Source organism: Ostrea edulis, chromosome 4 (genome assembly GCF_947568905.1).
Source record: "Ostrea edulis chromosome 4, xbOstEdul1.1, whole genome shotgun sequence".
Lineage (NCBI taxonomy): Eukaryota > Metazoa > Mollusca > Bivalvia > Ostreida > Ostreidae > Ostrea > Ostrea edulis.
The window spans coordinates 5,542,512-5,567,995 of NC_079167.1; the positions used below are offsets into that span (position 1 = coordinate 5,542,512).

Consider the following 25,484-nt stretch of genomic DNA (forward strand, 5'->3'; position numbering starts at 1 on the left):
CCATTATCCACAACTTTGATTTTTTTTCAAGTAACTTTTAACAGGTATAATTCTATGTAGAATTCTGTATTGCAACCATTGTGCTGCTGAATCTGACGTTAATTTAAAACACATTTCAAAAACTTCTTTGGTAATGATATCTCTATAGCCCCTCAAAAATGGACAGGAATTCCATTTAGCAATTGAAGTCGGAATTTCTTCTATATAAGTAATGTTCTTATATATATAAGTTGTGCATTTCTTATGCAATAGTATATCTTCATAGTGAAAAGGTGTGGATGGACCATTAACATATTTTCTCAACTCTTTTGACACACACAGTTTTTTTTTTGCCATCGTAGAAATAGATTTTATAATACTGTTGTATTGCATAAAACAAAAATGATCAATATCAATTTTTTTCCCAATCTATCCATTGTTAGAAAAACACCGTTAGAGTCTACAAAATCATTGACTGTCTTGACACCTTTTTCATACCACTTGTTTGCAAACACATACATGTATGACTTGCCAACTTTAACTTTTGAATTGTACTATATTGGAACATTTACAAAATTGGTTTGTGTCCGAGAATTCAATGCCAAGTGTAAACTCATTACCTTCAACCATGAAGTAAAAACATCAGTCCAAAATGGATTAAAAGTATTTTTTAGCAGACAATATAAATATTCATCCCCAAAACCTAAGATTTTATTCACTACTCCTTTTCCATAAGAAGCTTCAAAAATGTTTATCCAGGATTGGTTGCATGTTAATACTTTTTGAATCCACAAGCACTTTAAAGATATTATGAAATTATTTATATTGGTCATGTTAAGCCCACCCAACATGCATTTTTGAGTAACCGTTACTCTTTTAACTTTATCACATTTTGCTTTCCATATAAATCTAAAGAGTTCCTGTGTTAATGAGTTTATGATTTCTTGACTGGGATTTGGTAGTGCAGAAAATTAGTGATTAAGTTTTGGGAGGAGAAGCGTTTTAAAGACTGTGACTCTTCCTATAGGTGTTAAAATCCTTCTACTCCACTGCTTTATCATTGCATGAATAGTAGGAATCTGAGGACTAAAATTTAATTCTACAACTCTTTCTAGATCAACTGAAAAATGTATTCCTAGGAGAGTGAAACTTGTGGATCCCCAGTCTAGTTTCCATCTTGGGTGATGATAGACATGAGCAGAATTTTTTTTTGCTCCGATCCATATAATTTTTGTTTTTGAGCTGTTTATTTTTAATCCCGATAGCTTTGAGAAGAATTCTAGGGTTTCCAAAGCATTAAAAAGTGATTCTCAATATTACAAAATTGTTCGATACATTTCAGGTCCCACAACTTACATCCTATCATGTTTCTTAAAAAACAAGAGGTACTGTGAGCAATGCTCACTAAGAATAAACTACCTCTTTTCTGAGTGTAAAAAACAAATGGCATGACAAACTTTGGGTATTCTCGTTTGTAGGAAGAAATGGATTATCTAGGAACACAGCATCTCCATGCGATGAAAAAAGCCGTTAAAGAATTTAAATGGAAACCATATTGCTACTTCGATGTCCAGTGCGTGTGACCTTTGACCTTTTGACCCCAAAATCGATAGGGAACATCTTCATCCCATGGGTAGTCCATATGTATGATATGGTGACTGTAGGTGGAAAGGATAACGCTTTAGAGCCCGGAAACCATATTGCTACTTCAATGTCCAGTGCACTTGACCTTTTGACCCCAAAATCGATAGGGAACATCTTCATCCCATGGGTAGTCCATATCTATGATATGGTGACGGTAGGTGGAAAGGATAATGCTTTAGAGCCCGGAAACCATTGCGTCTACAGACGGACGGACGGCCGGCCGGACAGACAGGTATACCCCCCCCCCACACAACTTGTTGCGGGGGGTATAAAAAACTTGAGATATATTACCAGGGTAATTTTAGAATTATCATACTTTGATAGTTCCTGGTTTTGGCAAGTAAAAATAACAAGAGACGCATGGGCCATATCACTCACCTGAGCAGTATAGTTCCTAAGCAATACACAAGCTTGAGCAAAACTATCATTAGCAGCTTGGTTCAGAAAAAAACTTTTCAAAGGTAATGATTAACAAGAGGCCAATGGGCCACATTGCTCACCTGAGTCACCTTGGCCTATATCTAAAGATTTTCCATATATATTCGCATGTAAAACTTTGGTCCCTATTGTGACCTGAACCTACTCCCGGGGGCCATGATTTTTACAAACTTGAACCTGCACAATGTCGGGAAGCTTTCATGTAAATTTGTACTTTCCTAGTCTAGTGGTTCTTGAGAAGATTTTTAAAGATTTTCTCCCTATATATTTATAGGTAAAACTTTGATCTCCTATTGTGGCCCCATTCTACCCCCACGGACCATGATTTTAACAAACTTGAATCTGCACACAGTTAAGCAGCTTTCATGCAAATGTACACTTCTTTGGCCCTATGGTTCTTGAGAAGAGTATTTCTAAAGATTTTTTTTATATCAGTATGTAAAACTTTGATCCCCTATTGTGGCCCCATCCTACCCCCAGGGGCCATGATTTTAACAAACTTGAATCTGTGTGTCAGGAAGCTTTCATGTAAATCTCAACTTTTCTGGCCCAGTGTTTCTTGAGAAGAAGATTTTAAAATATTTTACATATACATGTATGTATGTAAGTAAAACTGATCCTGTGCTATGTCAGGAAACTTTCTTGTAAATTTCAGCTCCTCTGGCCCAGTGGTTCTTGAGAAAAAATTTAAATTATCTCACCCTATTTATTGTGATATCTCCCCTTTGAAGGGGACATGGCCCTTCACTTGAACAAACTTGAAAGCCCTCCACCCAAGGATGCTTTGTAGCTAAGTTTGGTTGAAATTGGCCCAGTGGTTCTGGAGAAGTTGAAAATGTGAAAAGTTTACAGGCAGATGGACAACAGGCGATCAGAAAAGCTCACTTGAGCTTTCAGCTCAGGTGAGCTTAAAAGGTTGTGCATAACCTTAATAGAATGATTTTAAAAAGAATCATCTCCCTTAGCCATAGAGGACAGTCACTGACCTGATTGACATGTACATTCAAACCCTCCACTCTCCAGATTGGTACAAGTTCCTGTATTAGGCATGCTGTTATACAAACAATTAGTGGTTGCTGTGCAGAAGTCTTTTATCAGCTGACATGAATCTCCAGCATAGTCTAAAACAACAAAATATACAACATTGTCATACAGCACACATTAGTAAATATAATGTAGTACTAAAAGTGACATACTGCAAAGATTTCATTCATATTACTATACAGTATTGTTTGTAACATACGACTTAAATATTGATGATGCTATATTGTTATTAGAGTTAGTATTGCTACTCACTAGTCTGACATGAACATGATGCTGTTCCATTAACATTTTTACAGGAGCCTGTTGTTGAACAGGGGGAGATAATACTGCACACATCAGGGATAACTTCACATGTGTCACCCCGCGTACCAGCGCTGCATCTGTAAAACAAAAAATTGTTTTTTCAGTACCATAAAATGCTGACATGATCTTCAAATTTAGAACAGCATATTCAATTTAGAATAAAAGAAAAAGTCATCAGAATCAAAACACTCCCCAATATTAGCTCATGTCAACAACAAAAACAAGTGCTGTTATAAACTTGGATTAACACCTACTGCATTTAAAACTTAAAGAGCTTGATTGGACGTATTTATAGATAAACTTGAAAAACTGCATGTAATATGTCCCATCACTAGGTCAATATTTACTCCAATATGTAAAAGTCTACAATTTATTTCAATAGCAATAGTGATAGCCACTATGCTCATACAAATGCTATTGCTGTAACAGGTATTTGATCTTGATTTTTCTCATGACATATTCATAATTTGTTTTTAAACCTGTGTGTTTCTGTTGTAATCCCAAACTAGCCCCGGAGGCTACAATTTCAGCGTAACGGCATTACATGAGGTTGCTTTTACATCATTTTGAAAAATAGTCTAGTTTTCTAGAGAGGACAATGCTTATAATTTTCCTAAATATTCCAGTATGAAACATTGCACCTGTTGCAGTTCTATCCTCACTGTGTAGAATCAGACTTAAGGATAAAGCAAGATGGCAACAGGCAAATACGTTTCCACTTTACTCGTTAAAAATTTATGTTTTCTGTCTTGAGTTCTTTATCTATTTTGTACCAATTAAATAGGTAGTGTTAGTTTTTAATGGAGATTTTATTTAAATTACACATATTTGACAAGAAAACCCACCTGAAAGTTTTGCTACAGATTAGGGTAAAGTTTTTGGAATGTTAATTTAATGCACGATTAGGGTAAAGTTTTCTTGTGATTAGGGTAAAGTTTATTTATAGTACATTCAAATATGTAATGTTTTCATTTTATATTTCCTTTTATAATTGATATAAAACTGAAAAAGCTTTAAAACAGTTTATGCAAGCAGAGTTCAATTGATGTAGAGGTCACACAGATTGTGGACTTTTTTTCTTTTATCAAATGAATAAGAATTCAAGTGCATATTGTAACTAATTTTTAATATTATATCATATTTTTCATTTCAATTTCATTATTTTTGTCATGAGAATATATGTTATTAATCTGTCTTGAAATTTTCGATTTGAAATAACGAAAAGTAAAAAAAAATTAGCGACCTAGTTTGTCGTCTTTTCGCTTGGCGTTTAGTCATCTTGTCATCTTCTTGAGGCGAAAAAACGACAAAACGATAATTAGTGACTTTTCGCCTTGAAATAACGAAAAGACGACAAAACGCAGATTTTACAGTTAGTTTGCTATCTGCTTTTCTAGGAATTTAATATGAAATTTGCGGTGTTTTCGACAATTATTAATTATATTTACAAGAAAAGAAAAATCTAAAATTAAATAATAGTTCTTTGGTAATTGTATTCTACTGAAGAAATCTTTTTTTGTAAATATTATACCAGGTGTGTTGAATTGGAGGTCGGGGTGGGCAGGGGCCCTGGTCTGTCCCTTTACAATTTACTTTTCCCGTTATTTTTACATACAAATCCCATATTTTCAACATGCAAAGTTCGATTGAATAGCTGCCCCCCTCTTCATTTTTAAAGTACTATAATAGTAAAAGGTACTTGATGTTTGAAGTGTTGAATTGAAGAATACATTTAATGACCCCCCCCCCCCCCCCCCCTACAATTTATAGTATATTGAATGAGATTTGGGCAGAAGTACCCTAAATCCATTTTCTCTTACTTGCAAAAAATTTCATTGCAAGTGTGAAGTGAACTCCAGCTCCCCCCTCTCCTACTTTAAAAAAAAGATGCTACGTACAGAGATTTTTAAATGACCCCACCCTATTTTTGCTATTATCTCTCCTTTGAAGGGGGAATGGTCCTTCATTTGAACAAACACCCAAGAATGATTTGTACCAAATTTAGCTTAAACTGGCCCAGTGGTTCTGGAGAAGATGAAAGTATGAAAAGTTTGCAGACAGATGTCCAGACAGAAAACGAGTGATCAGAAAAGCTCGCTCAGGTGAGCTTAAAATACTGATTGACTCTATCCACACAATAAATAGATAAATTTTGAACTTGATCACACCTCAAAGTCAAATCAAACCATTTCTGATTAAGGTGTGGTTATAATACACATACTTGCTTACAAAAGTTATATACATGCTGACAATGACATGATACTTGAAGAGAAATTGGTAAAATACATGGTCATTAACTTACCTGCAGTATTTATCATCAATTAAGTTGTAACAATCTCCGCTCAGACACTTATTGGATGTGGATTGACAAAAATCAATCTGCTGGTCACATCTGGTTCCACTCCAGCCCTCTGAACAGTTACAGTGGTAACCATTGATGCGATCAGTGCACATGGCTCCATGTTTACAAGGGAAGCTGGCACACTCATCTATCTCCTCCTATATTCATTTCAAAACACATCAGGAAAATGTACAAATAACATTGTCCCAAGACTTAAATTGAAGTCATATTACAGACCCTGAAGCATACTACTACACCACTTGCACGGAACGGTACGAACCGATTCTTGTGTAATGATTCCGGATATTTGAGGTACGACCATGCGGAGTTCTCAATTAGTCACTTTACATCACGTGATCTCATTTGTGTATAAATCCGCAGTCGTCAGTGCCATTCTGATAGAAGACCCAGCCAAGTAGAGAGGACGAGAGTATGTGTACTAATACAGTATTCATGGTAAACAATTCCTCGCCTGTTCTTACAGTTAGAGAGTGAATTTGGAAGGCCACCAGAAGTCTGGCCTGCCACGAAGAGGTTGCCCTCCAGTAATGAGGCTAGCCATAGTTCGTTTTTGGTGTCGTCCGCATTGGCTGAACAGACCGTCGTACAGGCCGCTATACTCATTGTCCGTCCTGAATAAGGCATCCTACAGTGAGTGTAGTGGTTGAAGGGCTACCACATATACTGTCCGTCCTGAATAAGGCGTCCTACAGTATATGGGGTAATTCGAGGGCGACTGGGCTCTAGATCTACATTTTGTTAAGTTAGCACTACCAGTTTATCATTGCTTGCCTCTGATTGATAGTGATTCTCTGTTTGATGATAATTAACCTAGATAAGGTTAGGACATATTTGTATATTTTGGCAGTCCACTAAAATCATACCAATTAGTTTAAATTAGTTATTGTTGAATACCCCAAACCCTGGAATTGACCAGGTACGATCCCAGAATTGAATGTAAATACGTTACAGAATTTGGTGGCAGCATCGGGATTTGGGGTGAAATTCTATCATTAAAGTTTACATTTGTTTTTGGTTTATTTTAGTCGACTTTGTTTAATTTTGTAAATTACTGTTATGTCTGAGAGCGATGTGAATGCTGAGATGACTGCCTTATAGAGCAGGAGCTAAGTAGACTTCAGGCTAGTATAAATAAAAGTCGGACAAGGCCAGCCGCCAGAGATTCGGGATTACCTGAAAGTAGGCGGACTACCATAGATGACCAAGGTTACATACGGGAGGGCGCAAGACCTAAAACTGTTAGGACGACCACCCTACCTAATACATATACTAGGCCTGACAATCTTACTGATTTAAGTAGGGCAGATGATGGTGAGCAAGATAGAATTTCTATTACGAGCACACCATACCATGCGAATACATCCAGGCGTGATTTTCCAGTGATGGATGAGACTAACATTACAACTCGCCGCCCTGAGAATACTGCACAGAATCACAGATCACCATTGTGAAACCAGATAAATTTGACGGAAGTTCGTCATGGGCCGATTTTAAGTCTCACTTTGATATATGTGCAGAATTGAATAAATGGGCTCTGTCAGAGAAGGGGATGTATTTGGCCGTTGCTTTGCGAGGTCAAGCACAGAGTGTTCTTGGAAATCTGCCAACAGTAGACAGATGTAACTACATAATTCTAAGTAAGGCTCTAGAGGAGAGATTTTTGCCCTCAAACCAAACAGAATTCTGCTGACTTTTTGGTCCTGCCTAGCGGTACATAGTTGAATATATAGTTGTTGAGGGGAAATTTTAAAAAAAGAAAGGGATTCTTTGTAAATGTCTTTGAAATTGATCGTTCTGTCGTTTATTAAACCTTTGTCTAAAATAAAAGAATTGTTTAGTTTCCAAGTTGTACATGCGGGATGCACGTCATCGGAGGCATGGGTAGTGTAATGATTCCGGATATTTGAGGTACGACCATGCGGAGTTCTCAATTAGTCACTTTACATCACGTGATCTCATTTGTGTATAAATACCGAGACTGCCATTCTGATTTCAAGGTATCACACCGGTAATTGTCCAATCAAAATGAACTTAGTCAATTGTAGTTCCATATATTTAAAGAAATATTTTTTTTCCTTGCGCGATTTTTCTCATTTCCTCTTCTTCTTTTCTCTTAATTTTTGTACCCCTGATTAGGAAATTTTGTGTAATTTGTAGAAATAATCAAGTGTATACAAAGGAACTATTTGCTGTTGGTAGCTGAGGCTACTTCCTGAGGTGCACTCCGGCTGTTTACACACATGTGAAAAACACGTGGATTTGAGGGTAGTCCTGTTTGCGGGTAATTTTTTTTCGAAAATGCCGCGTAGGGTGTTGTTTTTCTGGTGTCGGCAGACGAGATAGGTAACATAGAACGTGTCTGACTGCGTTATTCGGCATCAATTTTGTAAACTGATTTTTAATGATTTTTTCCCCTCTATAGTAATATATAGTGAAAATAATTACCGGTGTGATACCAGAAGACCCAGCCAAGTAGAGAGGATGAGAGTATGTGTACTAATACAGTATTCATGATAAACAATTCCTCGCCTGTTCTTACAGTTAGAGAGTGAATTTGGAAGGCCACCAGAAGTCTGGCCTGCCACGAAGAGGTTGCCCTCCAGTAATGAGGCTAGCCATAGTTCGTTTTTGGTGTCGTCCGCATTGGCTGAACAGACCGTCGTACAGGCCGCTATACTCATTGTCCGTCCTGAATAAGGCATCCTACAGTGAGTGTAGTGGTTGAAGGGCTACCACATATACTGTCCGTCCTGAATAAGGCGTCCTACAGTATATGGGGTAATTCGAGGGCGACTGGGCTCTAGATCTACATTTTGTTAAGTTAGCACTACCAGTTTATCATTGCTTGCCTCTGATTGATAGTGATTCTCTGTTTGATGATAATTAACCTAGATAAGGTTAGGACATATTTGTATATTTTGGCAGTCCACTAAAATCATACCAATTAGTTTAAATTAGTTATTGTTGAATACCCCAAACCCTGGAATTGACCAGGTACGATCCCAGAATTGAATGTAAATACGTTACACTTGCACAGAACGGTGAACGGTTTGCACGAAACGCTGAACGATCTGCACGGAACGGTGAAAGGTTTGTACGAAACGCTGAACGATCTGCATGGAACGTTGAACGGTTAGCACGAAACGCTGACCACTTTGTAGGCGTGGCTTGCATGCTTTGATCTTTTTCAGTATTATTTGGTTCAAATAGTTTCCAATCTAGATATTACAAAAATGTTAAGAAAGAAATGATAATGATTAATTTTAAAATGATTGCTCTTGTACGACGCGGTAAATTCCATTTTTGCTTATTAGATCAATGACTTATGAACACGATGGAATGAAAACAAATGAATTCTTTTTTAATTTCAGAAATAAAAGACAAATATGCAAAAAATTTATTTTCACGGAATATTGATTAATCAAATTTTATTGATTCGTTGCTCTATTAAATTCATTGAAACTGAATATGAAATGGTCGCATCTCTTTTGCTATTTTTGTACATTCATTCTGAGTGTCATTAAAATACATTTGCAATTTGTATATTCCAGGCCTCTTCCCAAAGACAGATGTTGAATAAACTTATACATTTTATATACATGTGTACGTGAATGAAAACAGATAAAATGATTTAAAGAAAGAACCAGAGCCACAAAGTACTAAAATTGGCCCTTTCGCCAAAATAAATGAGGCTTTCACAGTTGATGCTCTAGGATTTATAGGTTATAGAACAATTTATTTTATAACTATATCTTTTCTAGTTTTCGTTTTACAGTCGTTAAAACTTTGTATTGTTTTTCAACAGAAAAACAATATAACGTCATGATGTCGACGTTATGAGAATCACAGTGTAATATACAAAAAATGGACGCATAGGTTAATATATATTTTGGGGGCTTATTCTGGTTGTAAATCACAACTGTTAAAATACTCAGCCCGAAACTTGGATGTATTGTAAATCAAAGAAGGACTTGCTCCCAATGTACGTAAAATTAAGTTAAATAAAACAGTTATTTTGAATGTTGAAAGTCTAAAGCTGCGTAGTAACAATTTTGTAAAATAAATAACGTAAAAATTATTCGATATGATCTCAGTACCATACAAGAATACTTGCGTGAAGCCTGAATATTTTCCGATATCCTAAAGTGAAAGAAGACGCCATGTACATTTCAGTCACTAGGCCTAACAGTTTCGGTAACTGTCTTTCGTTCAATGATAATGTTTATGATAATAATGTAAAACTACCAAAATTGTACACAGTTTTTAAGCAACGATGCAATGAAGATGCTTTGTGAACGACTTTATGGTGACTCCATACTCGCAGTTTTATCTGATACAAGTTTGAAAAGTGTATTTATTTCCATTCATTAGAAATTATCAAATAAAATACATATGTCATAACACTTTTTAAGATGAGAGACGTACAGAAACAGAAGCATATATCACCGTCAGAAAATTGCTATTTTCCTTAAACAACGTTATCAAATTTTCATAAAAACTGGTTATGACGATATAGTAACATTCATAACAATTTCATGAAACTATATCTTCACAAAAATATACAAAATGTCTGTAAAAAATAAAGGAAATCTATCGCATAATAGACTAGATAAAGAAATCAATAGAAACAGAGTTATTGCCCTTGGATTCAATATTTTGACACGTTTCATTGATTATTCCTCGATAACTTAGACTTTTAAAATAGTTTATTTCTAACAAGATTTTTTACAATAAGTATCGGAAAATACTCCAACAAAATTTATGTTCGTATCTTGCATAGATCTAAATAAATAATTGATTTTGCAAAATCTGATGACATCACAGGAGGGTGGAATTACTTTAAAAGATGAAAACAACTAGGTATTGAAAATGAACATCTATAGTAAAAGGGAAAAACAAGCTGCAACCGAAAACTATTATTAGGTGAGGGAATTTCCCTTGCTTTAAAAATAAACACCGAACTAAAATGACCTATACATGACACGAAATAAAAAAAACGTAGTTTCTTTCTCCATAAGATACTTAAATCAGCCATATTATCTGTAAAATTCAAGTTTACCACCACAAGCGCATTATAACCGAAATATTTTTCAGCAATCCGTAATATCGTTTTTTGAAAAATAAAAATAGTGCTCCTTGCTCGCCCTAAAATATTTTTGCATTCATGGTCAATTGAAAAGGTGTATATTATAAAAATACTTTAAATATTTTGGGCGAGATGAAACCAGTATGGCAAAACCTTTACAAAATAACCAGTTTTTGGTGAAAAATGGCAAAAATACGGTACCATATCCGGTTCTAGTATGTATACAGCTTTAGTTGTGCTCCTATTTTTAAAATCTAACATGTTTTTTTAAACCCCGGATTCTGATACATATTTATAACACCAATACTCCTATTCAACATTTATTTTCATTTTCATATATTTTAAGGGCCATATTTTGGGGTTTGTGAATCAGGTTCTTTCTCGTCAGGAAAGATGAACTATTTTTGGGCGGGGAGAGGGTTGTGAACGGTCTGCACGAAACGCTAGGCATGACCTGCACGCTTTGATTTTTTTCGGCATTATTTGTTTCATCCTGGGGTTAGTTGTACACAAGGAATAGTTTAATGACTTACGAACACGTTGGAATAAAAGGAAATGCATATTTTTAACTTCGGAAATAGAGGAAAAAGATGCATAAATTGTATCGTCATGGAATATTTATTATTCAACTTTATTTATTCATTGCTCTATTAAATTCATTGAAAAGGCGCGCCTGTATCACCATTTTTGTACATTCAATCTGAGTGCCGTTCGGGTACAATTTGTATTTCCAGGCCTCTTTTCAAAGACAGATCTTGAATAAACCTTTACATTTTTACATACGTGACACTGTATGACAACAGATAAAATGATTTTAAAAATTCTCGTAAGACTGGAGCATATTCTCGGGCGGGAAGAGGGATTCATCTAGACATAGAATTAGCCAGTCGATAAGAACCTGTCACCTTGGGCAAGAAGGGAAAATACAGAACAAAAAGGAAACAATCAAAATATGATTGAAATAGATTGAGAAATAAATCATATAAATGAATATTAGATAAAACAAATAATGACTAACTACAGTAATGATCAACAGATATGCGAGCGGATCTAACATTCAATCTAAATTAGAGTGTTGCATTAATTTACCTCAATTTTAAACCTATAGAAAACTGCAATCATTTTTGAGAAAGAAAAGATGCACCTCTTTTGTCATATTTCAATTGCCCCCTCCGATTTCACACCTTCTGTATGAATGTTAATTTCAAATACATGGATTAGCTGACCTCTATTGTGGTAAAAAAAAAATAGGATCTTGGAATTTGCGTAGAATATACAAGTCATACACAGGTGTACGTCGGTCTTTGCATTATGCAGACAGTTCCGATAAACGATTCTGATGAAAATATTTTTTATTTAAAAAGAGAAACTTGATCATACAAATGTAACAATTAAGACAAATGGGACCTATATACAAAAAACAAAAAACAAAAAAAAAACTAGTTCTAATTGTAACGGGGACCGTTACATATGTTTCCCAAATCTCCCCCAATTAAAAAGTGATGTCATTGCACCTATAGCAAAATATCATTTTATTTTAGCCTTTAAGTACATGTAGTACGTTCAATATTGTCATTTCAGTACCAAGAAATGAAAGAAAGCGTTGTATGTGAATACATGCGCACACGTCTATGATTCAGCAGTTTTGTTGATGTCATTCAACAGGCATTTGTATCATATACCCACAGTATAAATTTCATAACGTTTCCATCAAATATAAGGAAGTTATAGCGATTTTAAAATCGTCCAATCAGAATTCAGCACACGTGCTGAGCAGTAATTTTAACCACAACAATTTGTAAGGAGTACCAAGACACATCTAAGCCCCTAATATCAATAGAATTTTATGAACAACAAAAACGTTATCGTCCTTTAAAAATTGTACATTTGAAAAACGATGCACGCGCATGCGCATTTTTTAATACACTAATATATAGATACACGTATTATTTACATTTACTGTGAATATCAACTTATTCGCTTCATAAATAGGATAGTTACAAACGTTTTAGTATTATCCAATCAAAAAGAAGCGCACGTGCATGCACGTGCAAATTGGTAATTTTGACCATGAAGATCAGTTAAGGGTCTCAATATCTACCTATGATATGAATATCAAGCCATTTCAATGAACAACAAAAAAGTTAGACTGATTCCAAAGTTAGTGTACAAGTTTTGTAATGCACGTGCATGCGCATGCAAACAAAATAACTATTATTTTTCATATCTACAAATGATATACTATCATCCTATTAAGGTTTCATATCGATCCCTTTAATGTTCTGATTTTCCATTTTTTGTACCAAAATTGCAGTGCACATGCAGACAAAATGACTATCGTTCTGCACATCTACAAACGCTATACTATCATCCTGTAAAGTTTCATGTCGTTCCCTTTTGTAGTTTGTAGTACAAAAAAGTACCAGAGAAAAAGAATAATAACTAATTCTAATTGTAACGGGGACCATTACATATGTTCCCCAAACCTCCCCCAATTAAAAAGTGATGTCATTGTAAACCTATAGCAAAAAAACCCCAAAAAACCCCATTTTATTTGAGCTTTTATTTACACGTAGTGCGTTTAATATGGTCATTTCAGTACCAAGAAATAAAAGAAAGTAATGCACGTGCATATACGCGCACGCGAGTATGATTCTGCACTTTTGTTGATATTATTCAACGGGCTATTGTATCATATACCAACAGTATGAAATTCATAACGTTTCCATCAAATATAAGGAAGTTAAAGTGATTTTAAAATCATCCAATCACAATTCAGCACACATACATGCACGTGCTGTGCAGTAGTTTTCACCACAGCAATTTGTAAGGAGTGCCAAGACACACCTAGAACCTCAAAATCAAAAGAATTTGACAAAAAACCAAAACGTTATCGTCCTTTACAGATTTAAGTTTTGAAAGATGATGCACGCGCATGCACGTTTCATATCGATCCCTATTGTAGTTTCTGAGAACACTCCCGGACAAAAAAGTCCGGAGAAAAATAGAAATAATGAGCTATAAATGTGTTGTCAGAAATGGTTTTTGATGCCAGATATGCACTCAGGATCCTCAAAGAACTCTAGAAATTATCTTTAAGTATCATTTGATTCGGATTTAAACTTTCTGAGTTATCATCCGGAAACCAAATTTTTCTGAAATTTTCATTCTATTTTCGGTTACCGTGACCTTGACCTTAAACCATTTTTCTCCAAAATTAATAGGAGTCTTCCTTACCTGGTACCCAACATTATATCAGTTTCATTTGATTAGATTGTAAACTTTTCAAGTTATCCTCCGGAAACCAAATTTTTCTGAAATTTTCATTTTATTTTCGGTCACTGTGACCTTGACCTTTGACCATTTTTCTCCTAAATTAATAGGGGTCTTTCTTACCTGGGACCCAACAATATATTAAAGTTTCATTTGATTAGATTGTAAACTTTTTGAGTTATCATCCGGAAACCAATTGTTGACGCCCGCCCGCATCACCAAACCAATAGCCGAGTTCAACTTCGTTGCAACTCGGCTAAAAATTGAAACGGCGGTATAAACTTCAGACGCCAACGCATCAACCCTTAAAATTTGAAGCAAATCGATTGAGCCATCTCCGAGAAATCCTCTGCACAAAATCGGTAAGGGAAAAAAAAAAGAATAAAAATAATAATTAAGAAAAGTGAAAAATCAACAATAGAATAATAGAAGGTTCTTCCGCTGAAGACAGAAGACCCCAATAATAAGAAACAGAGTGAAAACAATGTGTTCCCGAACTTTGTTTGGGGAACATAATAAGATGATAAGGAGGGCAGAGATATTCATGCCTCTGCACTTGGTAGAAACTACCAAGGGTGAGAAAATAGTATGGGATTTTGCTCTGCCTGGTGGTTTTATAATAAACTGTTTTCCTTCGATTATTTGCAGATTTTCACTGTAGAGACATTTTGAAATAATTGATCAAATTCCCAAGAATGTTTACCTGTCCTACATCCCATGCCGAAATGACTTGCACAGTCTGTACGTTTTTAAGGGCGTGGTTTGAACGATCTGTACGTTTCTGTGGGCGTGGCTTGATCATGCACGGAACGATTCTTGCACGGAACGATTTGCACGGAACAGTGAAGGTCTGCACGGAACGGTGAACGGTTTGCACGGAACGAAACAAAACGATTTGGGGGTGTAGTAGCACGCTTCAAGGTCTGTAACTTGTACTGTAAACCCAATTTTTTAAGTTTTTGAAAATAAAAATATTAGCATTTTTCACTTGTGGCATTTATTATTCTGGAAAATTCATACCTGATTATTAGGATTTAAACATTTATAATGCATCTGGGTCCGATAAATGCATTTAAAATATCTCACTGATTCAAACGTTTCAGAGACTAAAAACCGGAACATGTTTTAAACATGGCGGTTAAAGTAATTCCACCCTCCTGTGATGTCATCAGATTTTGCAAAATCAATGATTTATTTACATTTATGCGTGATAGGAACATAAATTTTGTTGGAGTCTTTTCCGATAGTTATTGTAAAAAAAAATCTTGTTAAAATAAACTATTTTAAAAGTCTTAGTTATAGATGAATAATCAATGATACGTTTTAAATTATTGAATCCAAGGGCAATAACTCTGTTTCTATTGATTTCTTTATCAAGTCTATTATGCAATAGATTTCCTTTATTTTTACAGACATTTTGTATATTTTTGTGAAGATACAGTTTCATGAAATTGTTATGAATGCTACTCTATCGTCATAACCAGTTTGTATGAAAATTTGATAACACTGTTTAAGGAAAATTGCGATTTTCTGACGGTGATATATAATTCTGTTTATGTACGTCTCACACCTTAAAAAGTGTAATGACATATGTATTTTATTTGATAATTTGTTAGTTTTAACTCGAATGAATGGAAATAAATACATTTTCCATACTTGTATCAGATAAAACTGCGAGTATGGAGTTACCTTAATAGCACATCTTTTTTTTAAAGTACGTTTAATATGTTTTGGAGATACCACATTATCCCAAAACTTTTTTCGGTTGGTGAAAGAGGTGCAATCTATAGGGGATGCTCTATTTCACTATCTTCCCGATGGGCGTGATTTTAAATAAAATAAGGGCTTCAACATAATTTTAAAGTTACATTCTGGATTGAAAGTATTTAAAAACAAGTTTCGTTTGAAGTTTCAACTTATTTTTATTTTGTCACCTCCCAAAGGAAATTTTTGGTTGAAAAAATCCATAAACCTAAAAATAGAATAACTTTGGCCTATTTACTTAATTACTAATGAGAAAATTTTCTTTTACAAGAATCCCAAACATTTCTTTATGACCCAACATACGGTAATCATGAGCACCTCCTTGTAAAACTGTCATTATCTTAATGCATAAAGTGAATGAAAAGTATCTATAGGTTATTCACTGAATCTCAATAAATATCTTTGGTCTTAATTTGCAAACAAAGACTGAGGGTGGGCATATTTTTCAAGACTCAGTCAGAAACCTTTCAATTACATATTTTTCAAATTCTATGAATTCATGATTCTAAAAGTGCACAGTTGTTTATAATTTCAGCAACAGATGAAGTGTTTATGTCCATTATCATTATTATTTGTAAACAGACGTGACATCACAATGGAGTTCTGTCTTTCTTATTTGTAAACACACACATATATATATATATATAATTTAATTTTACTTGTAACATGCAATTTGATTGACTGAACACGCTGAATTTTTTTTAGTTTATATTGTATAATGTAACTTAATTGGTGTGGGGACACGCCCCCTTGAAAACCCAAAACGCTACTCCTTTTTTTCTTCCTAATTTCACATTGTAGCACCATTAAGTTGTAGGCCTTCTATGAAATAGAAAATCAATTTAACAGAACAATTAAACCGTGCAGAATAAAATACATTTGTTTGACTTTTTTCTCGATGTTGAACAAGGCGTACATATCCTTTTTTTTTTTTTTTTTTTTTTTTTTTTTTTACTGATAATTTCACAAAACATTAACAGTAAAAACTCGTCGGATACTAATTCTGATACAACAGCATCATTTGCAAAATAATGGTATAATAAGTACTTGCAACTTTGCTTTTTCATCATAAAATATATTTTCACTTGGGGGATTGCTTGATCCACCTATCAAAGCATATAATGCGTCATGTATTACAAAATGTACATATACTAGATGACGTCACGCCAAATCTATGATAGGTGGATTGCATTCTGTGAATTGTATACATTTTACTGTGTCAGATTTAATAGATGAAAAATGCTGCACACGTAATAAGTTATAATTTAGTTTGAAACTTTTATAAAGTCAAGAAACTGCAATTCATGTAGCATTTTCTGATGAATGATATATTTTGTGTGATGTCGGATTTAGATTTATAAAAAGTAGGCCTATAACTCTGATACTTTCTGTTGAACAAGGCGTACATATCCTTTTTTACCCCTTTCTGTTGGAGCCTCTCAACAGTCGATCTTTCGCTGCGCAGTTAACATTAGGCCTACACATATCTTCTATTATCAGGATTCGTTGAAAACATCACCTTGCGTTTTCAAATTTGTTAAAAGTACCTGCTCCGGTTATGCATGGAAACATTTAGATGGCGGTTTTTTCGGTCAACGCTTCCTCAGTCTGTTGCTAAGTGAATCCTTTCGCAGTGCAAGTTATTTCTATTTCTCAGTGATTGTTTTGTATAAATGAAGACTTGCACAGTGCAGTTTGTCTTTTTACATTAAGTCTTACGTAATGAAGCTAATTTTGACCTATGTTATAAAATATAATGTAACTTGGTGCAGTTTACACTATTTATAATCTGCTTCACAGATTATAAAGCGTAAACTGTACCAAATTACATTATATCGTATAACATACTAGGTCAAAATTAGCTTCATTCCTTAAATGTTTTACCATTTCTGATTTGCAAGTAAGAGTTGCTGCAAATAGAATTTGGCTTGTAGTATTTTAGGCGAGGTGTTAACTTAGTTTGGTATTTGAACCCAAAATATTCACATCCTTGAACAAGAGGCCCACAGGCCTTATCAGTCAACTGAGTACTAGTGAAAAATTATCACTACTCCCAAGGACTATGAAATCTTGAAAAAAATTCCTGTTCTGAATATCTAAGCTAAATTTTAACATTTAGCAAAAGTATAAAACAATATCATGATGTGTTCTTACAACTTCAATGACCTCATAAATGTATACACTGATGAAAGGCTTCACATAATATAATAGGTGCATTAACATTAAAAGAGCCTTAGTATGCTTTTAGATTTTATACAGTATCAGTAAATTTGCACATATACACTATATACCATGTTTGGCCCGTGACCCTGGGGTTAGAACCCCTACCCCGGGGATCATGAAATTTACAATTTTGGTAGAGGCCTTCCTGCTCTACATCACTATGCATTTAGTTTTTCTTATATGTGTGTGGTTCTTGAGAAAAAGATTTTTGAAAATTTGTCATTTTTGGCTGTTTTTGCCCTGTCCCTAAGGCCCCAGGGGTGCAGGAATCCTGAAATTCACAATTTATGTTCCATTGGTTCCAAATATGTTTCACACCAAATTTGAAAAGAATTGGAATGATAGTTATCAAGAAGTTAAAAATCTCCATTGTTCACACATTTAATAACTGGCCATTTTGGCCCCACCCTAATACCAAAACCCCTACCCCTGAGATCATCAAATTTACAATTTTGGTAAAAGACTATCTGTTCTTTCTAAATATCTATTTACTTTCAATTTAGTATCAATAGCACTAAACAAGATGTTATTTAAGTGTTTTACACATAAACACTATATAACAAGTTTGACCCCGCCCTGGAATCGGAACCCCTACCCCGGGGATCATGAAATTTACAATTTTGGTAGAGGCCTTCCTGCTCTACATCAGTATACATTTAGTTTTTCTAACATTTGTGTGGTTCTTGAGAAAAAGATTTTTGAAAATTGGTAAATTTTGGGCAGTTTTTGCCCCGCCCCTAGGGCTCCAGGGGAGCTGGAGTCCTGAAATTTAAAATTTATGTCCCCCTAGTCCCAATGATGATTTATATCAAATTTGATAAGAATTGGAATGATAGTTATCAAAAAGAAGTTAAAAATGTCTATTGTTCACACATTTAATAACTGACCATTTTGGCCCCATTCCGATACCAAAACCCCTACCCCTGGAATAATTAATTTTACAATTTTGATAAAGAACTACCTGTTCTTTCTAAATATCTATTTATTTTCAATTTAGTATCAATAGTACTAAAGAAGATGTCATTTAAGTGTTTTACACATAAACGCTATATAACAAGTTTGGCCCCGCCCTGGGGTCAGAACCCCTACCCTGGGGATCATGAAATTTACAATTTTGGTAGAGGCCTTCCTGATCTACATCACCATGCATTTAGTTTTTCTTACACATGTGCGGTTCTTCAGAAGATTTTTGAAAATTGGTTAAGTTTGGGCAGTTTCTGCCCTGCCCATAAGGCCCATGGGGTGCTGGAGTCCTGAAATTTATAATTTATGTCCCCCTTGTCCCAAAGATGCTTCATACTAAATTTTAAAAGAATTGGACTGGTAGTTCTCAAGAAGTTAAAAATGTTCAATTGTTAACGCACGATGACGGACGATAACCAATTGCAAAAACTAATGGATTTTCATACCTGCTAGAGAGAGAGAGAGAGAGAGAGAGAGAGAGAGAGAGAGAGAGTTAATTTTCAAATAATTTGCAATGATTCTCTTACTGAACAGTTTTTGCTGGTATATCCTGGTTTACAAACACATTCACAGCCATTGATTTTATCTTTAGTTTCTGCTGTTTTTGTCATGTCACAGGATCCTGGACAATCATTTGGATCCTCATCGCAATTCTTCCCTAAAAGTCATAAAAAGGGTTAATGGGCAACAAAGCTCATCTGAATTACCTTAATTGTGTGACCCAAAACCCTTAATGGACAACTAAACTACATTAGCACTAAGACATTGAGAAGCAACAATTTGTAAAATTGAGCTCCGGTAATTTTATTGTCATTACAGGTACAGTTGCATGTTCAAGCTGAATTTCATTTATATACATCTGCATGGATTAATGTGATATTAGCTGAGCCCTTAGTCATTGTCCTACTTTGGAGTTTAACTTGAAATTCTGAAGGTTTCACAAATTGTTGTATCTTACAGAATTTCAATGTGATAACCATAACCTTCATGCAATCATTATGACTGTACACTTTGACACTACAAACTTCAGTTTAACAGCATTGTATTTTCCTTTACAGATGTTTTTAATATGGATTATGTTTCTTCAATCCTTTTTAGAACTATGATCCCAAAGGAATGGTTATACTTGACAATGCTTCCCAAAGTGAGGAAGATGTTGAAATTGTAGCCTTGCTGATGTATTGCTATGAAAACTTTGCAGTCATGATGTACTGCCATATTGCTTGTAACTAAATGAATTTAAAGATCAATAATATCGCATATCCAAGCTTGTCTTGGATATGCGCATTTATCTCCGTAACTATATCCTTGTCAGTTTTTACTAAAAAGGAAGGGGGGGGGGGGGGGGGGGCCTTGTTCTTATTTATTCCGGGAAATTAATTCTGCAATAGTCTAATATATATTGACACGTACACATCACTTCCTTTCTGGAACATTCTTCCAAACGGCGTGGCCATTCAAATTGGTGCAGCGTAAATTGTTATACATATCACTTTAAAATATGCCGAAGACCAAATCAAAAAGGGGGCATTCTGATCCACGACGTCGGGCCAGTCTTAGCATGCTTAGGCAGTACAGACAGGGCGTAATCGTAGGACACAGAGGAGTAATGATGCTGACCTCAGTGTAGCACATGGCAGAGTCCAGCCACAGATACCTGTGGTCCAGCCCAACGATCACTTTCATGCAACCCCCACAGCGGGTGCAGCCTGGGGTAGAATTAACGCGGAGTACAGGTAATGGTATTTTGCACAATGAATTTAATCAGGGCCCACAACTGTTACCTAAAATGATCAATTCAAACCAGGCCCCATTGGCATATCATGTTGGTAACCACACTAAACATAAAATACTCAACGGTGAATTTGTTAATTTAGCCACTTTGCTTGTACGTGACAGCAGTAATTCGCAGATAGCATCTATTCTCTCAGTCAACAAATTTGGCCAAATCATTGCACATCCTAAGCAATCAAACAAAATCACTACTATTGAACGCTGGACAGATCCGTTCCTCATATTTACTGACATATATATTGCTGCTCATCCAGATAAAACACAGCAATTATTGAAGTACGTCCACGATGTTAGACTGGGGGCAGAAAAGTCACAGGGTTGGCCTAATTATGACGAGCAGTTTCGCTTGCGCATGGAAACTAATCCGTCTATGGACTGGGGCAGGGTTGATGCAGAGCTTTGGTTCATTTACATGACCCCTTCAGTTCAAACACAGGGCTTGCATATGAATGGCAGTTTTTATACTGACCAGTGTTTACCTTTTGGTTGCGCTATTTCATGCAATTTTTTTAAAACGTTCTCGTCATTTTTAGAATGGTTGGCCATAGTAAAATCAGGGATTGAAATGGTTCATCATTACTTGGATGATTTTATTTTTGCAGGTAGTGCGCATACAAGCCATTGTCATGTCCTTATGCATACATTTCAGTCTATGTGTGTCGAGATGGGAATACCTTTGAACCAGGATAAATCTGTTCAACCCACTACCTGTTTAATATTTCTCGGTCTGGAGATTGATATTATCAAAATGCAAATTAGAATACCCCGAGAAAAGGCTGATGAACTCATGAATCTCCTACTCTTCTGGGTCTCGAAAAATAAAATTAAGTTATTTACCCTTCAGAGCCTGGTGGGCAAGTTAAATATTTTTTGGCAAAACAAAACCCGGTAGCAGGGCATTCAACCGTAGATTTTACAACGCCACGATTGGTCCCACTAAGCCATCGCATCATATCAGAATCAATCACTCCATGCGTGAAGACTGCATGAATACATGTACATGGATACGCTCTTTTAGGGGATTTAATGGTGTAGTGCATTTCCCAGAGAGGGAGTGGGTCACCCAGAACACTTTACAACTGTTCGAGGAGAGTGCAGGTGCATGAATCTAGTTTAGGTTGCGAGTGTTATTTTCAGGGTCAGTGGACCTACCTTCAATGGCCACATAATTGGGCATCTGTCACAGCTCGGGAATGAGTTATTTTTGAATAATTTACAAGGTGCCCTTGAAACCTTCATTGGTGGCAGGGTTAATGCATTTCCTTAGACCTGTTTCGATTTGCGGCAATCTAGTTAGCGGTGACCATTTGAGTTGGCGTACTGCCGCCGTCACCATGGTTCTGGGCACTCCCTTGGTGGCGGTTGCAGTCCCACAAGCGCTCCTGTTTCACGGGCGTGTGTGGCACGTCCAAGTGGCGTTTCGGCGCACCCCAACTCAAATGGAGGAGTGCACCCAATATTCTGCAGCTTCATGCCATGAACTTGAAAATTTGCAGTATTGATTGATGATTGAATTGCTGATTGAATGATTGAATTGTTGTTGACATTGAATTGTCGGACTATTGATTGATTGATTATCTTAATCCTTGTATCATTGATTGATTTATTTATTTATTGTATTTGCATTTGGTGACGTTGTGCACTTGTGTTTACCCAGTGCACAATTCGCCCATCTGGGGCCGTCACATTTGATCGATTGATTGTTGAAGGGGCGGCTCTGTGGTAGCCCCCAACCATCACCGCGGCCAAGAGCGCCAAAACAAATAAATACCGTTCGTTATTATAGTGGTTGTACAGTGTTATTTTTAGACAGGAATCGGTGATAAATAAGAATATTACATAGTGAAAATATCCTTCTTTTTGAAGATTTTCCCTTTACACTTTTTAAAAATTCATTATATACTTCACATTCCTGTTAAAACTCCAAATCATCTCTATGCATGCACACTACAAGAAATTGCTTACATATTGTTCTAATAGAAGTGCTCAGTGATATGTTGTCCAGTTTCAAATTCTTCTTGATATATGCTGACAATTTATAATAAATTATTTCCCATTGATTTTTTTATTCAATGCACTCTGCAAAAATACAATGTATATGCCCCGCCTGAATATCAATTTGTCACAGTGTACGTGCTCTGTTGATATTTCTTTTTCCCCACATCAGTTTCACATCAACATTTCCATTTTCCTCATAAATGCAATGCAGTTATGAACAATGTGTGTATGAATCTTGAATAAAGTGCACCGCCACGGCACATGATACGCCCGTCACATATTGTTAACATGAACATATCACCATGAAAAGATAGGTATGCATGGATCCTTCTACCTAAGATGCATTAGTTGACCAATTTTGGTGATTCTAGGTCTAATAGTTTTCAAGTTATGAGCCGGACAAGTTTTTGCCATATATGGCCATATCTTCTTAATAAAAAGTCACAGTGACCTGGTTTTAATGTGCGACACACCTTCTACCCAAGATGTATCTACAAACAAAGTTTGATGATTCTAGGCCTTGTAGTATTTAAGTTACGGGTCGGACACGAAAAAGCTAACAGACGGACGGACAGACGGACGGACATGAACGCCATACCATAATACGGGCGTATAAAAACATAGTATGTCTACTTATTAAAATTAAATAGGATGAAATATAAGAAACAAATTTCATTTTTGAAAATACACGAGGGTATGAACTGTGACGCTTCATGCTGGCATACTTTTCATTAAAGTGATAACAAGCTTTATAAAAGTATGTGAAGCATTGCAGTTCATACCTTCATGTATTTTCAACAAGAGGTCCACATGCATGCAGGCCTTGTAGATGACCTGAGCATTATAAATCATGATGTGTTATTAAAAACGAATGCCCCCAAAAGGGTCCATGCTAATGAAAGACTTTATACAATATGTTACATGTATTAACACTAAATGACTATTTTAGACCTGTCCTTGAGTCAGAACCAATTAACAATTTTGGTACATCCCTTTCTTCTTTTCCCAATTAATAATATGCATTTCGTTGTTTTTTTTAAGCTTCAGCAAAATCAAAGAAGTCTTTCACATGAAAGACTTTTAATCACTATGACCATTTCGCCAACTCTGGTACAAAAACCCTTACCCCTAGCTGGGATAGTGAAATTTACAATTTTGGCAGAGGGCAAACTGCTCTTTTTAGATATCAATTTAGTTTTATATTTAGAATCAATAGCATTAAAAATAGGTTACTTAAATGTTTTATACATAAACACTACATGCCGAATTTGACCTCCTGGAGTCAGAACCTCTAACCCGGGGATCATGAAATTTACAATTTTTGTAGAGGCCTTCCTGCTCTACATTACTATATAATTAGTTTTTCTTACACAGTTGTATGTCATTTCCATTAGACAATGATTTTCATTGTTATCTACATAGTTCACATCTTCGCTAGCCAAGGGTTTACGACCCACTACACTTCTCTACAAACCCTTGGCAGATTTAGTGCGATTTTCGTAGCTTTGAGTGGCGCCCTCTAGCGGATGGACAAAACAACCCTGTTTGGATTACATCATGCTTATCCAATGAAATGCGTGTTTCAGTTACATGTACTGTTTAAAAGTTGTTTAGAAATGGCTGCGCTCAGAGAGTAACACAATGTGGTATGCAAATCAATCAAAATATCAATAATAAATTTAACTACATGTACCTCTTAATTGCATACTTGAAAAAGAAATCAGTGAGAATATTATTTAGAAAATGAACATGTGTGAACCCATGAAATATATGTAGTCGTTGAGTCTACGTCTAAAAATAATGTGTGCAAGGTGAATTCCAAATTGAGGAAAATAGCTCTGACGCAACTATTCAAATCTGGGATAGATAGAACATAATGCAACGAATTACAAGATATGTTTGATATTAAACTTATGGTACGGTACTACGTAGTAAATAAAATGCACTTCTTTACGCAGATACGAGTCTGAACTGTGCACGTGGCATCATTGGTTTGGATATGTATTTGATATACGGCCGAGTGACAGTTGTAGGTCTTTAACTTCCTTTGTTTTGCACGTAATCTAATGTAACATGTTCTCTGATTGAGCAGTGGACTTTCCCTGCGTCCAATCATATGCTGAAAGCTAAGGCTACGAAAATCGCACTAAATCTGCCAAGGGTTTGTAGAGAAGCGGAGCGGATCGTAAACCCTTGGTTAGCGAAGATGCATAGTTCATAGAATCCTATGCCAATATTAAAACTATATCTTGTTCAATTGTTTTTTTTTAATTCACAACACTTTATGATATTTTTACCTGAATAAAGTGAAGAAAAAGGACACAGAGACTATGTTCTCTCTATGGAAATTAAAAAAAATATTTTTTTAGTGCTTTTATAGGTAAAACTTCTGTGTCTTATCATGAACTTATAACAATAGTTTCAAGACCATGGTTTATATACACTATATAAAAATCTTTCATAAAAGTTTGTAGCATTTCTGGTCTAGCAATTTAAAGAAGACATATTCAAAAGATCAATTCTTACTTTCACTATTTCACTACCATCCCTTAGAAAGAGACTCATACTAAAGATTCAATTTGTACGAAGTTTGGTTGACATCAGCTCGGAAGA

The 25,484-nt window shown here is 35.5% G+C and overlaps 1 protein-coding gene across 2 annotated transcripts in view; it reads right to left on the reverse strand.

Moving 5' to 3' along the window:
* Positions 1–25,484, reverse strand: part of LOC125668853 (sushi, von Willebrand factor type A, EGF and pentraxin domain-containing protein 1-like) — a 337,072-nt gene that overhangs the window by 114,606 nt on the left and 196,982 nt on the right. For both annotated transcript variants that reach the window (XM_056161741.1, XM_056161742.1), the window contains 4 exons: positions 19,607–19,737; positions 5,711–5,907; positions 3,358–3,485; positions 3,048–3,182 (listed from right to left, as the gene is read on the reverse strand). In XM_056161741.1, the coding sequence (XP_056017716.1) occupies positions 3,048–3,182; positions 3,358–3,485; positions 5,711–5,907; positions 19,607–19,737 (591 nt within the window). The remainder of the gene's footprint in view (positions 1–3,047; positions 3,183–3,357; positions 3,486–5,710; positions 5,908–19,606; positions 19,738–25,484) is intronic.